Source organism: Clarias gariepinus, chromosome 6 (assembly GCF_024256425.1).
Source record: "Clarias gariepinus isolate MV-2021 ecotype Netherlands chromosome 6, CGAR_prim_01v2, whole genome shotgun sequence".
NCBI lineage: Eukaryota > Metazoa > Chordata > Actinopteri > Siluriformes > Clariidae > Clarias > Clarias gariepinus.
Genome location: NC_071105.1, coordinates 4,466,401 through 4,482,204, shown reverse-complemented (window position 1 = coordinate 4,482,204; position 15,804 = coordinate 4,466,401). Strand labels below are relative to the sequence as shown.

Genomic DNA, 15,804 nt, shown 5'->3' with positions numbered 1-15,804 from the left:
GTACATAGTCCATGAAAAGATTTTGAGATCTACTTTCATTTAATCTTATTACAATTAATGAAAAAGAGAAGATATAGAACAGTTTATGTTTACGCTTGTTTACACTAAGTTGTACTTCTTTAGTGTTCAGACAAATACACTCCATGTTTAGTAATCGGAGAGTGAATCACAGATGAGAAATCGAAAAAGTATCAAAGCATGCTTGTATATCAAAACACTCACAGCAAATTTCCCCCTAAGAAATAAAGAAAATTTTGATGATTCATTCCACAAACCCAAAAATATACTCTGTAAAAATAATAAATACAATATATAAGGTAAAAAAACAAACAAACTGCACTTAACCTTTGAAAATAATTCCGACAGAGCAGTGTTTCCATTTGTGTGTGTGCGTGTGTGTTGTGGAAATACTGCTCTGTCACAATTCTTTTCAAAGGTAAAGCACATGTTAATTTACTTTATTTTTACTTTACAGCAGTAATTTCCTTAGCATGTTTGTGCACGCCAGTGTCATGAAAAGTCTATGGACACTGTCCCGTGCACACACAACAACGTAATCTCTGCTTTCTGACAGGAAGAAGTGACTCTGGATCTTTAACAAGGAACTTCTCTAATGACACTTCCTTTTTTTACGCATACGTGCACACACGTGGTGACAATATTATAATAAACAGTACACGTGCCCACAATCCTTCACTTGTACTATTGTGATTTCACTTATAATGCAGGTTTAACTTCAGGCAAATACCAACATATTGCCAAAGTTTCATTAAATTTTGTTCAGCCAGTTTTGTTTTTTTTGCTGTGACATAATTTGGCTGGACAGACAGACAGACAGACATTTTTCTTAGACTAGTCCCTCCTTCAATATATGTAACGTAAAGATAACATTATAAGAGTTCTGACTAATGTACGGGGAAAAAATATTTTATTTATGCAGTTATAAGAATGCTTTACATTTAGAATCCGGATCAGTTGAGTCGATTCCACAATAATTATTTAATATACACGTAATCTTAAAAAAAAAAATCTTTTTTTTTTGGTAAGGTTGTGCTAATTCTGCAATTGTGTCAATATTTACTTTGCTCCAAATGACTCGATATATTACACTGGTCTGGTGTGATTCACTTTCCTGTGTGGATTCGACTCACTTTAAAGAATCGACTCTTTAGTGAATCGACTCGCTACTTGCTGTGTGCGCGCGTGCCTGTCGCTCGTGAGGTATTTTTTATCGTTTAAAAGCTGATTTCCATTTATGCTATAAGGTGAGTTATATATCTGTAAAATCATATATTACTATATATTTACGAACCTGCTTCGGTTAAAATTTAAACAGTAAGTAAATAAATTACACACAGGAAATTTTAAGTTCTGGTTGTTAAGCAAGTTGTTAATTACCACTTAATCTGTGGTGAAGGTGGGCTAGTTTCTGGCTGACTAGCCTTTAGCACAAACTGGACGCTGGAAATTTAGCAAACTTGACCCAAAACTAATGTTCTATCTTCAAAATGGTGCACAACAACACGTTTTATTTCAGTATAATATTAAATAGGTTTGTAAAATAGAAATAATCTGATTTTACTAGGTATGTAAAAAAAAATCCCCCAAAATAAAAAAAATATGTAACTTTATTTAAAAGAGAATGACCACAGAAACCAAATGATACCAAATGTATAAAAACCTCAAATAACTTCGCCATTTTTAAAAATATGATAATGAAATTTTGCAACTGGGTGTATAATTTGTCATTATTAATTTAGACAGAAGCAGAATTATTTTATATGAATAACATTTTAATATCACCTCATTAAATCATGGTAACATACAGAATTCTTCATTAAAGCTTTCTAAAGCCAAAGTATACACACCGAGACGAGAGAGGAGAGACATACTTGGAGAATATACCAGTAACCCAATGAAATGAATAGCTTAAAGTGCTTCTTTGTTTTTTAAACACAGCAAAATTCAAATTCAAATTTTATTTGTCACATACACAGTCATACACAGTACCAAATGTAGTAAAATGCTTATACGACTGCCAGTGACCCTAAAAAAGAATTAAAGTTTACAATAAGAAATAAATATGAATAAAAGAAATACGATAGAAAAAATTAAATAGAAAAATTAAATTAAACTAGGAAAAATAGAACTAAAAATAAAAATGGAAATATGATGTACATAAAAATAGAAATATACTGTACAAATTGAAATATACTGTACTGAGAAATATACTGTACAAATTGAAATATACTGTACTGAGAAATATACTGTACAAATTAAAATATACTGTACTGGGTGTGCAAATATGCATAGAACAAAGTGTCTTTGTGCAAAGGTTATTAAAGTGTCTTTGTGCACTGGTCCAGGATGTAAACGTAAACATGTAGTGTAGTTGTAAAGGTAGGTGTGCAAAGTTATTAAAGTGTCTTTGTGCAATGGTCCAGGATGTAAACGTACAACATGTAGTGTAGATATGTAGGAAGGTGTGCGTGTAATTGTCCATAGTGTCCATGGATGTAAAAAGATTGATTGATTGATCAATTATGAAAAGATTGTGTTAGTTCTGCATAGTGGTGTGGTTGAGAGACCTTATCGCCTGCGGGAAGAAGCTCCTCCTCAGTCTCTCTGTGTTGGCCTTTAGAGGGCGGAATCGCTTCCCAGACCGCAACAGAGTGAACAGTCCATTGTTGGGGTGGCTGAGGTCCTTCACGATCTTCCTGGCCTTGGTCAAGCACCGCTTGCTGTAGATCGAGTGCAGGTCAGGGAGCTCGATGCGGATGATGCGCTCAGCTGATCGCACCACCCTCTGTAAAGCTCGTCTGTCCTGCATGGTGCTGTTTCCGAACCAGGTCGTGATATTTCCCGTCAGGATGCTCTCTATGGTGCAGGAGTAGAAATTCCTGAGCACCTTGGAGGGCAGTCTAAAGTCTCTCAAGCATCTGAGGTGGTAGTGACGCTGCCGGGCCTTTTTATACCATGGTGTTGATGTGACAGGACCATGCCAGGTCCTGCGTGATGTGAACACCGAGGTATCTGAAGCTGTCCACTCTCTCCACTGGGCTCCTGTTGATGATGGGGGTCTGGTAGTTCCTCACCTGCTTTGTACTGAAGTCCACTATCAGCTCCTTTGTCTTACTGACGTTCAGGAGGAGATTGTTCCTCTGGCACCAGTTCTCCAGATTTCCAACCTCCTTCAGGTAGGCCGTCTCATCGTTGTTCGTGATCAGGCCCACCACAACAGTGTCGTCAGCAAACTTGATGATGGTGGTGGAGTTGGTAGTGGCCACGCAGTCATGGGTGTACAGAGAGTACAGCAGGGGGCTCAGAACACAACCCTGGGGGGCTCCAGTGCTGAGAGTGAGGGAGGCTGAGACATGTCCGCCCATCCTTACTGCCTGTGGTCTGCCAGTCAGAAAATTGGAGATCCACTGACACATGGATGAGTTGAGTCCCAGGTGCTCCAGCTTGGTGGTAAGTGTGGAGGGAATTATGGTATTAAATGCAGAGCTGTAGTCGACGAAGAGCATTTTCACATAATTCCCCCTCCGAGTTTCCAGGTGAGTGAGAGATGTATGGAGGAGATGAGAGATTGCATCGTCCGTGGAACGGTTTGGACGATAAGCGAACTGTAGTGGGTCCAGTGTGTCTGCACGTCGACCAATCAGATGGGGCCATTGGGTCACATGACCCGTTGTTATAAAATTGATTTAAAATATCACATTAGAAATCCACATCTGTTAACTAAACATATGTTTAAATATACAGCATAAATGACCAAATTAAGAGCCAAATGCCGTCAAGTTTTTGTAGAAGGCAATTTGTGGGATGGCATCAATGTTTCAAATAGTTTAATAGAGCCTAGATTCAAGGCTCCTTCTGTCATGATGCATTTACAGCTTCCTTGAAAATGATAGAGTAAATTCCAGATAAATAGATATGTTTACTAGATACAATTCTACATACCTTTCAATAAATACTGTTATCCAATGAAGTTTTAGTTTGTTGAAGTGAAGACAAATTTTCAAATCGTTCGTATCTTGTGAAAAACCTTAACTCGATCTAAAAGCCAATGAAAAACTCAGCTTACAAGCCAATGATAAACCCCATTGAATGAAGTAAAACTCGGTGTACTTTGCAAATTCCACAGCAGCTACCGGACGACAAATGCGTTGAACATTATTGCGTTTTGTAACATGCCTTTTTTATACACACTTGCCATAAATTTGTTTAAATTAATCTTATGCAGCACATTTGGTTTTGTGCAGTGCATCAAGTTGTGCACGTTTCATAACTAAGATGGATTTTCTAATAAGCATTATAGATCTTTAACAGGCATGTCACTACAAGAGGATACATCTTTAAGACTAAATCACTCCACCTGCTGATGATTAATTAATCTCCATCCACAGATTGTGGTCCTAAACAGTAGCAGCTCTTCTGATCGGTCAGGTGTTGAGCATCTCATCAAGCTGGAGATGTTTTCAGAGGAAAACTATGTGGAACAAAAGACCATGCACAAGCAGGATGGAGAGGCTGATAATGCTGAAGCTTCATCTCCTCTGCGAAATGTCTCAACTCCAGCAGTCACGTTGACCCCACAAACTTCATTTGACATGCCATGGATGGACACGTCCCACAAACGTGTCAGTTCCTCTTGGAGCCCGTTGAGAGAGCGTGACTCGACTGGCAGGAGAGGTACGCATCGACACAGTAATCCAGTGGTAGCATTGGGGCGGTTCCTCAGTCCTAAGATCGGATCGACTTCATCATTGACATCTTGCTCAATTTCTCCAAACGAGCTGTGTGGGTTCTCGCCGCTCTTTAACCACCAGTCCTCATGCACACACATGCGCTATGAGTTAACCACGTCCCATACCGATGACCCTATCACCCGCAGACGGTCAGTGGGCTCAGAGCCTCTCTGGCTGTCAGAACCCACCTCACCGGGCTTCATCGACACCCACTGTCACCTGGATATGCTCTTTGGGAAGTTGGGCTTCCATGGAAGCTTCCAGAGTTTCCGTGAAAAATTTAGCAGCAGTTTCCCTGCGGAGTTTCGCGGCTGCATTACGGACTTCTGCAATCCGAAGGTCATGGAGAAAGAAGCCATCTGGGAGGGGCTGATAGAGGAGGAGTTTGTATGGGGGGCTTTTGGATGCCACCCCCACTTTGCCAAGGAGTACAACTCCAGGTATGAGCAAAGCATCATGGAAGCCATGCGCCACCCCAAGACCGTTGCGTTCGGGGAAATCGGTCTGGATTACTCGCATAAGAATACAACCCACCCCAACACACAGAAAAAGGTAGATCTGCTCATGGTCATAATTAACATTCTGAAACGTCTACAAAGTATTTTATTGTTATTATTTTCTAACCTGATCCATTAGTCAAAGTGAAAACACAGTCATTCCCTTGGAGTTTGTGTGTGCAGGTGTTTGAGCGTCAGTTGCGCTTGGCTGTGTCTCTGGATAAGCCTCTGGTTATACACTGCCGGGACGCTGATGATGATTTGCTGGACGTCATGAAGAAGTGTGTTCCCCGAGACTACAAGATACACAGGTTAAAAAAAAAAAACTGTACGTTAAAGGATTTCACTCATGCTTTGTTGTGACGTGTCGCTTTTTAATCTTTTTGTGTGTGTGTGCATTACAGACACTGTTTCACCAACAGCTACTCCGTAATCGAGCCTTTCCTGAGTGAATTCCCGAACCTACATGTAGGTTTTACGGCGTTGCTGACGAACCCCAAAGCCAAAGACCCCCGAGACGCCGTGAGAAAAATTCCACTGGACCGAATATTGCTGGAAACCGACGCACCCTACTTCCGACCCAGACAGGTATCACACAGCCTCAGTCTTCAGGGGCACACACCTTAATCTACAAGGTGATCCAAAAAATTATCTTCATCCCACAGCATTAAGTTTAATTATAAGAGGATGAAAATCTGATTGTGATGATTTAGGAAATTAATTAAGTGGTTAATTAATTGTGGTTTCAAGCTCTGCGCTTCATCACATCTCCATGGTGGTGATTATTTATCTATAATATTTCTACTCTCCCCTGCAGGTCCCTCAGGCTGTGTGCAGGTTTTCTCACCCGGGCATGGGCGTACACACCCTACGAGAAATAAGCATCCTGAAGGGAGAGCTTTTTTCTAACGTGCTGCAAAAGATCCGCGGAAACACCACACACATCTACGGCCTGTAGGTGTGTGTCAGAAATGGTTTCTTTTTTTCTTTTTCTTTTTTCACAAGATAAACACTGACAACTTTGCCATGTTATCATTTTATTTTCATATTTCACATACAGTTGTTTTAATGTTGTTGATTTTGCACACACGTTTTCATTAAGTATCCTTTCCACTGGAATTAATATGGTCTGTCTGAAACAAGAACAAAAAAGAACAAGCAGCACATGTGACTTCATTGTCTCAGTATTATTAATTAAGAAAGTGTGTGTGTGTGTGTGTGGTATCAGAACGCACCCGGGGTCAGTGGATCTCCCAGGACATCCAGTAAGATCTTCTGCAGCACAGGACCGTAATCCTCATACTCTGTGTCAGTGAGAGACACGGCCAGCTGGAACGGTGCGCTCACCTGCAGAGCCACCAGAAACATTCACAATGATCGCTGTAAACCTTTCAAACCCACTCACACAAACTGACTGAGAATCCTGGCCTCGGCTAGAGACATGCGTAGACGTGTGTAAATCTTAATTTTGTTTAGGAATCTGTTGTTTTGGTTTAGTTCAGTTTTCCCAAAATGCGAGTCAAAAATTATCTGCATTCTGGCTGTGTTTTTTATTCTTTTACTTTTTGAAAAAACAAATATGTAATTTTTTCAACATAATTGCATTCCTTCACAGTACACTCTGTCCATCTGTCATCTTCATCAGAAGTGAATCTTTGTCCTTGTACGGCTGCTTTCAAGCGACCAAACAGCTACAAGTCTGATGGAGCGAGATCAGGACTATAGGGAGGATGCTTTAACACCTCAAAGTGTGGGCAGATATGTGCTGTTTCCTGGTAATGTTCCAATACTTCTGGTTCTTGGGAATCCAAAAAGACTGTAAGCGTCGATGAATTTTTCAGCTGATGAAAAATTGTTGATTTAAAAGTTGACTTTTAAACTTGACCCTTGGTGTTTCCACTTCATACTCTGCCGTTTACTCTCAGGCTCGTAGTGATTAATCCGTGTCTCGTCATCAGTAATAATTCTTTCCACTGAAAGAAACTTTCACCGTCTTTCGGTGTAAGTATCCGTCCAAATTTTGTTTGCAAATATCCAAACTCTTTCGTTTATGCTCTTCTGTTAGTTGTTTTGGCACCAGGTACAGCGAGGCCTACTGAAGATCTGATATAACCAGAATGCGGATCATTTTTAACTCGCCATCTAACGTGACCCTTATGAAGCAGTGACTAAGAATAAACGAGTGCTGTAACTCTTCACACAGCTCTGAATGTGTGCTTTATTTGTCCTGAAAGATTCAGATCTGTCCTGAACTCTCAACACCTTCTCAGTCGAACTTTATTTCTGTGTTGCGGAGGCGCATGTGTGTGTTACTGACTAAACTGAAGCTTAACTGATCATTTGATAAACAGTTGTTATTTTAATCAGTGTAGATGGTGTGTGTGTGTGTGTCGTGAACCACTGAAGAAAGTGAAATGTTGTTAATGTCATGTTTTTACTTCTTCTTTTACTTTTGGCCTGAACGTTTGCGTACCATCATTTTATCCTGTGAAGGAAGAGGAGCCTCGAGTTCAGGTGAAGTCCTCCGTCCCACTCGAGGAGGCTTTCGGTCACTGCGATTCTAACGCGCGCGCACACACACACACACACACACACACACACAGATCTATGGAGTGAAACAATTTTTATCCTCTCTAAATATAACTGTAGACAGAAACAGAGAAACAAGTCTTCAAGTGTACACAGGTGCACACAGATTTATTTTCTGTCCTTATGAGCAACCTTAATGTAACTAATTATTAATATTACTGATTGACTTGAATTTAACCCTAATCTTTACTTCTCTGATCCAATATGTTATTTATATTACTGTGAGAACATTTTAACTAGAACTGACACACACACACACACATACTGACCTGTGGTCTCTGGGCTGGACTGAGGAAGCTTGAGCCGCACATCACTGTTTCAGTCCACAGAGATGAAGCACAGAGGAGCAAAACCACATGACAGATACGACCCTGATCCAACATGGTGATCTCTCTCTCTCTCTCTCGTTGGCGTCGATCTAAAGCAGTAAATCAACAGCATTTAATAAAGTAAAAATTAAAAATCCAACACTGTGATAACATCAGAGATTGGAATCACTGACAATTCACAATAAACCACAAGCACATCAGGAACGTCACTTCTCTAATACTCATACAATGTCTGTAAAGTCTAATCTAATCCAGCTGTATCTGATACATGCACACTACTGTTTAATGCTCTGTTGGATCGGGGAAAAAAAACAGATAGAAGGGAAGATATTTCTCTCCCCAGTTTGATCACCGCCAGCAATCGAGGAGGACTCATCTACATACATGAGCTCCAACACCTTGTCTTAAGTTATTCTCCTTGATCAGTCCATCCACATCTCTTTTTTACTACCTTGCTTTTTTAGACGTCATTATTAATAATGTTCGCTTAAATAATTAAAACACAGATACGTCTGTAAGCGTGATGTCTTACCTGGAGTCGGGATGGTGTTATGTGATGTTCTGCTCCACTCGATCCTCTTAAATACGCTGAACCTCTGAGACTACAGCCACAGGAAGACAAACACCGGAGAATATCACTTTATCTATGAACACACTAAATATTTCCAACTCTACAATAACAGGGCTGTTTAAATATCTGAGGTGTGTGTGTTTAAGCCATATCAGCTCTGATATGAAATTCCAAGAGGAGATGAAAAGATTTCTTACGAAAAACATGGTATGATAAACATAATGATGTTTGTTCAAATTCAAACAGCTGCTTGTCTCTGGGAACCAAACCATCTCACAGTAATGGAGACGAGTCTCGTCAAACATTTTATCTATGGTGCAGCAGAGAGGCAGGAAGCTGGAGCCGAAGATCTTGACAGCTTGTTTACTGAAGGCGACGTTGCTCTAGTTGTTCTTCTCTGTACATTATTCATTGTTTAATCTCACTACTATGTTGTAAATTAAAGAGTTTAGGATTATCTTCCAGAAACTCCAGAATGAAGGATGGCAGATTGTATTGAGCAGAGATCTTCTTGAGATAGAGGTCTTACAGAAAATGGCACAGACTGAAGAGTCTGAGGATGTATAAGAGCAAGAGGTGAAAAACAGAATTTTAAAGTTCCAGTACAGATATTTTATATTTATGCTCGGTCAGTTTAAAGAAATCAGACATCTTGAGCAGGAAGTGAGTGGAAGAAGAACTGGAGCAGTGGAGGAACATTCTGCAGAACAGTTTATCTGGACTGAAGACCGATCTGTGAACGTGATTTGAAATCTCACACTGAAGTGACTTCAATTTGTCACTGATTCTTCTCTTTGCATCCTGTTTCTTATGTGTTTTTAATGCCCTGGGTTCCTCCACTGGTTCGATATTTGATTGTGTCCACTTGTTCGGCGTTAGTCCTATGAAACAGACAGATTTAGAAAAAATCTGGAGATAAGAACAAAACTCTAAATCAGATTCTAGCTGATTTTATGAGGAAAAAATACAATTGCTTCCAAACCACCAGAGGGCAACCTCATACTTGATTTTGACTTGTTTATTTAGCTGACACACACCTGCTTCCCGTCTTTGTGCACACTGGTTTTGAGACCCCACTGGATTGTTTGCAGTATTTAAGTTCTGTCCACATCTCTGTATTCTCCCGAGGCATCCGCTGTGATCACGCCACCTTTTATTCCACCGTACAGCAGAACTGACATTGACATTGACTCCTGTGAACTTGTAGTTCTGCTTCGACTTCTTTGTAATGCACTATGAGCTTTTCCATGCATTACTTCATAAACCTGAATGCGAACCCAAAACCCTGACAGTTATAATGCCAGATCTTTCTCTGTGGTAAAAAAGCAAGCTGTGGTCAGACTATGCACATTACTGTACGTCAGTCACAGTTTCACTATTATTATTATCATTATTATAGTTGAGTTAGTTACCACAGTAACACCACAATAATATGGCAGTAAAGACGCGGCCAAACCAGAGTTATCATAAGATACCACTGTAAATTTGTGGCAGGTAAATATGCAGTAACTAGTCATCATGAAAACACTATTTCATGAGATTTAGTGAAGGATAATATGCACATTCCTTGACTAGTATTGTTAAAGGCCAGTGGTTTAAATGAGATATAATCCACAGATATTTTCTATAAACTGAGCATCTTAAGAAATATACAGTGTGTGTAAACGATCTAATGGAACAACAATGTACAGAGAACAATATCTGTGTGAAACAGCCATCCATGACCTCAAGAGACTCGTTTTACTCCACAAAAAGGTGAAAATTTACAGTATTTATCATTTAACTGAACACATCTGCTTCACATAAAAACCTGACTACAGATTTATTTGTTGATTTTAGCTAACTGCTTATCTGTCTCTGTCTATCTACCCATCTATCTAAAGGTCTCTCTCTCTCTCTCTCTCTCTCTCTCTCTCTCTCTCTCTCTATTTATCTATCTATACTGTAAAAATTAGCTGCCTAAACATAAAACTTTTTAAATATTTAAGTCAGCTTAAGTAGTTCTGTTTGTGGGCTAAACTAATAATATTTTTCCAGAGTTGACTTGGCCCAACTTTTCATCTACTCAAAAAAGATAAGTTGTCTCCCATTTTATCCCATTGATGTAGTTTTTTTGTGTAAGAACAAGGTGCCTAACAACAATTAAATTTAAAAACCTTAAGTAAGTTAAAACATAAAACAGAATAAAAACGTAAAACAGGAGAATACAGATTCGACTTAAAATACGATAAAATACCTGAATAACACCAGATGCTTATTAGTCTTTTACTTATTGTTAAATATTACAATATCATAACCATTCTTAAAAACTAGCAAAGAACATTTTTTTCTCAATGTGTCAGACACAAAAGAGTCTCTATGGCAACAAGAGACTTTTTTTTTTCTCAGCATGTGAATCTGAGGACAGCGTGTCTCTTCAAGTTCAATAATAATTGTTTGGACGGCTTCATAGGTGTATGTCCTGTCCTTTTGGAATTAAATGTTTAGAGCACAGACCTGAGCAAACATCACTCCTGAAGCTGCTGCATGTGCATGTACCCAGGTGCTCAAGGACGACTACAACTTCAGCTTGTTGATGCTCCTCCAGTAGCTCCAAAAGGCCAGTCGTCACCCCTCTGTAGAAAATATAACTGTATAAGATAAGAACGAAATATATATCAAACTGAATTTAGATAGAAATATCCAGGGAGTGTGCTAATATGCATGAATGTATATATGCAATGTCCATAAATGAAATAGAACAGTCCAGGGTGTGTAATATAATGTTAATTTATTCAACATTTATCTAGTTTTTTTTTATGGTGTACTTGTCTGTTTGTCCCTCTATCTACTCTGTCTGTCTATTCATCTATTTAATTGTCTGTCTATCTTTAAGACAGAGGGTGAGCGATAAGGTGCTGGTGATGGATCGAGTGTCTATCTCCTATAGTATAATACAGGTGGCAGATTGTTGTAGTATAAGAGGAATACAATTTTTATTTTTATACCAAGTATTTTACTCCTAACATATGCTAAAGATTTCATGCTGTTTTTTTTTCAGTTTGTGAAGAAGACAACACAGTAAGGCTTTAGATTTTATGTTGCATGAATAATTTCACGTCTATGCTGTCAGACTCAACATTCCTTCAGTAAATGAGGTAATCTGAGTAAATCAAACACGGAAAGGTCAGGTCTGTGATGTCACGTACATGCAATCCTGCTCTCCTTGTCCCTGCAGTTCAGTTCACACCCACTCACTTCTTTATTTTTCAGTAGGTGTCATCTTATCTTTACAGAGTTTCATTATGACAGAGGTGTGAATTCTTTATTATTATGGTAGGATGATGAAAACCATTGAAGGTGCGGCGCAACAGCGTCAGGTTTGTAACACACAGCCAGTCGTTGTGAGCGCGGTGTCTCACCTGTGTCCACTTGTCCCATCTGAAATGTGTCATATGGCAAAGACTGGAACAACTGATGTCACTGTCATTATACCTGACTCACTTATCCTCAGGTATGTCCGAGGTATGAACACACACACACACACACACACACACACACACACACTCACACATACCACTAATACAGATGCTGTTCTCCAAACCTGATCCACATACACTGCCCTTGTAACCAACCTAGAATTACTACAGATTAAAACAGATAAAAGGTTTATTCTACACCCACCGCGCACACACACCCACTGCGCACACACACACACACACACACACACACAACTGTCTGTAATTGTCTATCTTTCTATCTGCCTGCCTGAAACTCTAAATTCTTCGCTTGAAATTGTCCATCACTCGGGCCAACAGCTGTTCATCAATTGTGAGCACTTCTTATCGGATGGCATCCTACAATTCACTTAAATTATGGGGTTTGTGAGTATAAACACGGCTGTTCGCATACCGCCATAGGAAGGAATAACATGGTGAAAAGTCAATTCACTTCAATTTAATTTTATGTTATTTGTATAGCGCTTTTAACAATAGTCATTGTTGCAAAGCAGCTTTATACAACCAATAGACTGTTATGGAAATGTGTATGAAATGTGAAAATTGTGAATGAATCATAATGATCAGATTTACGCTGATAAATAAGCCAAGGGCGATGGTGCTGATGGAAAAACCCCCTGAGGAGGAAATAGAAAGAACCCTTAAGAGGAACCGGATTCAACAGGGAACCCATCCTCATTTGGGTGATAACGGACAGCTGGGATTGATCTGCAGCCATACTGTGTGTAAGGAGACTAAAAGTTCAGTAGAACAGCAGATGTGTTTAAATTAATATGGAGTCCAGTTCATTATGAAAGGCTCAGGTAGACTGTTGAGAGACTATCGACTTTCGAGCAACTACAGTCAAAAGTCCTCATAGAACCGTCTTCATGGTAAAGTGGAACCGTCTCCAGTCACCACACTCTTCCCTGACAGACCACATGGGGCATCCATTTGATGAGATCTCCAACCAGGACGAGCCAGACAGGTCCAGAGGGCAGAGGGGGTCGGATGACGGGGGAAGGGGGACAGGGTAAACACCTAGCTCGTCCTCCTCCCATTACCACTCACCGTGTAGTACCTGTTCTAAAAATGTCCGACGCCCGTTGCTCATCCTGTACTTTCGTTTCTTTTAAACTGCAGTAAAAAAAAACAAAAAAAACACAGGCATTAAAGTCCTGCCTTCATTCTCTAGGTTTCTAATTAATCACGTTTGAGACAGATGTCTCGAAACCAAGCGTAACACAGAAGGCCGATCTCTTATATATTTCTCCTCTATATATATTTTATAGAAGCTGGCTAACAGATTGCAATTTAAATTATAAAATTTTTTTTTTATTTCTATAATCATCATAATGAATAAATCCCTAAACTAAACATATATATGGTTTAGACTGACACTGAGATTTAATAATTACAAACATTTCGGCTAAAAACACACTGATTTAGATCACACTCTTATGCGCTAGGTTTTTATAAATGGGACTTAATTCTTCCAACCGATCATAATGCAGAGTGCAGGATCTCTTAACTTCACAGAGGCTTGCTATCAGTTCTGCAGTTATTTTTTTGTTTTGATTGTTTTGTAAATTAATTTACAAAAAAGATAAACAAAAACAAATTACTTGTCTAGTGCGTCCACTGTGCTTCTGTAAAGTCTTCAGTAAATGTCAATCAGTTTTACGCCTTCATTCACCAGGCAAGTCCTGGTTTGACTTGAACGGCCCTTGTATTTTTACATTTATTTGGAAATGTATATGTTAGAGGTTTATAGATGCAGTTTAAGAAGTGCAGGTCTGACCTGAATCAACTAAGAAAAAAACTGTAATGAAACTGTAAACTGAAAACAGAAATATGACACTTCTTTTTTTTCGCTTGAAGTTATTGCATTTCCTCATTACGTGAAGTAAAAGGTGTACACAGAACTTAAATGCCTTCACACGCCTGAATTCATCCCCCCCAACACACATACGTGTGTTTCGTTTCATTTTTAATGACCACGCTTGTTGATAAAGCTCTGTATAACCCCTAGTGTGTCTTCGTAATCAGTCATGTTTATCAGAGTTATATAACAAAGCTGGCGTTTATGAGTCCGAACTAACGAATACAAAATCACTCACTCAGCTGAAACAGTGGACAGACTCTGTACTGTATAAACTACTTTCTTTCACTGACTTCATTTTTTAAAAATATACTTATCTAAAGTTTTATAACTTGATAAATGTGTGTTAATCTTACAAACTCCAGGCTTTAAACATTTCAGCGATTTTAGAGCGTCTCACATACATTGACCTTTAAAGCTGGGGACATTTGGTGAACTTTGTCCAGCTCCAAGAGGAGAAGGAGGAGGAGGTGGTGAACGGCATGTTCACAGTCATCGCCAGGAACAAAGTCTCTCTGTGTGTCTCCTAGAAAATGGAAATGCAACTATCAGTGAAAATAAATAGGCCATCACGAGTATGCTACAAAAATCAGTGACAACAGGAAATAAGAGGAATAAAACATTTCTTGGTGTGCGGAAAAAAAGGGAAACCAGTAAACGTTGGATTCATAAATGTAACTCCACTTCATTACTCCTCTCCATCACTGATCACTTTCCTATAACAACACATAGATTATTTCCAGCCTTGTCATCCCATCCATGGTACGTTCCTTCTTTGTTGACAGTTTTCCAGCAACTTTGGCATTTATTCCACCACCCTGGTCAGGACAGAGGGCTTCTGACAATGAATGAGCGGTTTAATTCATAATGACCATGTTCTTGAAATTACTCTATATACTGTATCATTACAAAAATATATAATAATAATACAAAAGGAATTACAAGAGGATATTGTGACTTTTTTATCAAGTCGAACTTGAAGCACAGTACGGTAATGAGACTCTTGAAACATTTGAACGGTGCAAACGTCTTAAAGAATTCTGTACGTCTGTGAATGACGATCCTGACTGTGATGGCTTGGAGTCTGGTCCTAGAAAATCAATAGATAACTTGTCGCAAACTTGTGGAAGTAAGAGACGCATCTGTCTGTGGGAACTGAACACACAATCATTCACCAACAGCGCTTGCACATTACAGGAACCTGGCTGGGAGTTATCGCCACATCACGTGTACAGTCCTGACCTCGTTCCAAGACATTTACACATGTTTGAAAAGCCATTAAAGGAGTTCCTGGGAGGCCAGCATTTCAGACGTGAAGCAGGCAGTCTGATCATGGTTTTCCGGCGTACTGCGAAAACTTTCTCCCTTGATGGTGTCCAAGCACTACTTAAACCATGAGATAAGTGTATTAGTGTAGTAGATGATTATATATATAGATTATATAGAGAAATAAAGGGGTCAGGGATTAAACAAAAGGTAATAACGAAATTCTTGATGGCTAATTTAATGGAGTGATCTCATCTCTGGAATGACTATGAACCAAAAATTTTGACACATTTGATGAAACACTAAACTTGCTTATTAATGGAATTTAAAATCTGTAATAAATGTAACACACTCACACACACATACTACAGATACAGTGGATAGAATTTAGTGTGAAACACACCAGCGTATTCCTTCCATGCTGAAACCCTTGTTTTGCCTCA

The 15,804-nt window shown here is 39.2% G+C and overlaps 2 protein-coding genes across 2 annotated transcripts; one reads left to right on the top strand and one right to left on the bottom strand.

The window, feature by feature from the left end:
* The first annotated feature begins 1,197 nt into the window (after positions 1 to 1,197).
* Positions 1,198 to 6,565, top strand: tatdn2 (TatD DNase domain containing 2). Its single transcript, XM_053499022.1, has 6 exons — positions 1,198 to 1,265; positions 4,410 to 5,303; positions 5,432 to 5,559; positions 5,653 to 5,836; positions 6,066 to 6,206; positions 6,477 to 6,565. Exons 2-5 carry the CDS (start codon positions 4,476 to 4,478, stop codon positions 6,204 to 6,206), a joined length of 1,281 nt encoding a protein of 426 aa, XP_053354997.1. The 5' UTR covers positions 1,198 to 1,265; positions 4,410 to 4,475; the 3' UTR covers positions 6,477 to 6,565.
* On the bottom strand, positions 6,238 to 8,237 carry LOC128526847 (ghrelin-like). The gene is made up of 4 exons (XM_053499023.1): positions 8,107 to 8,237; positions 7,722 to 7,808; positions 6,484 to 6,595; positions 6,238 to 6,381 (listed from the first exon to the last, which is right to left on the bottom strand). The coding sequence occupies exons 1-4, from the start codon at positions 8,218 to 8,220 to the stop codon at positions 6,368 to 6,370; spliced, it is 327 nt and encodes a 108-aa protein (XP_053354998.1). The 5' UTR covers positions 8,221 to 8,237; the 3' UTR covers positions 6,238 to 6,367.
* Between the last annotated feature and the right edge of the window lie 7,567 nt (positions 8,238 to 15,804).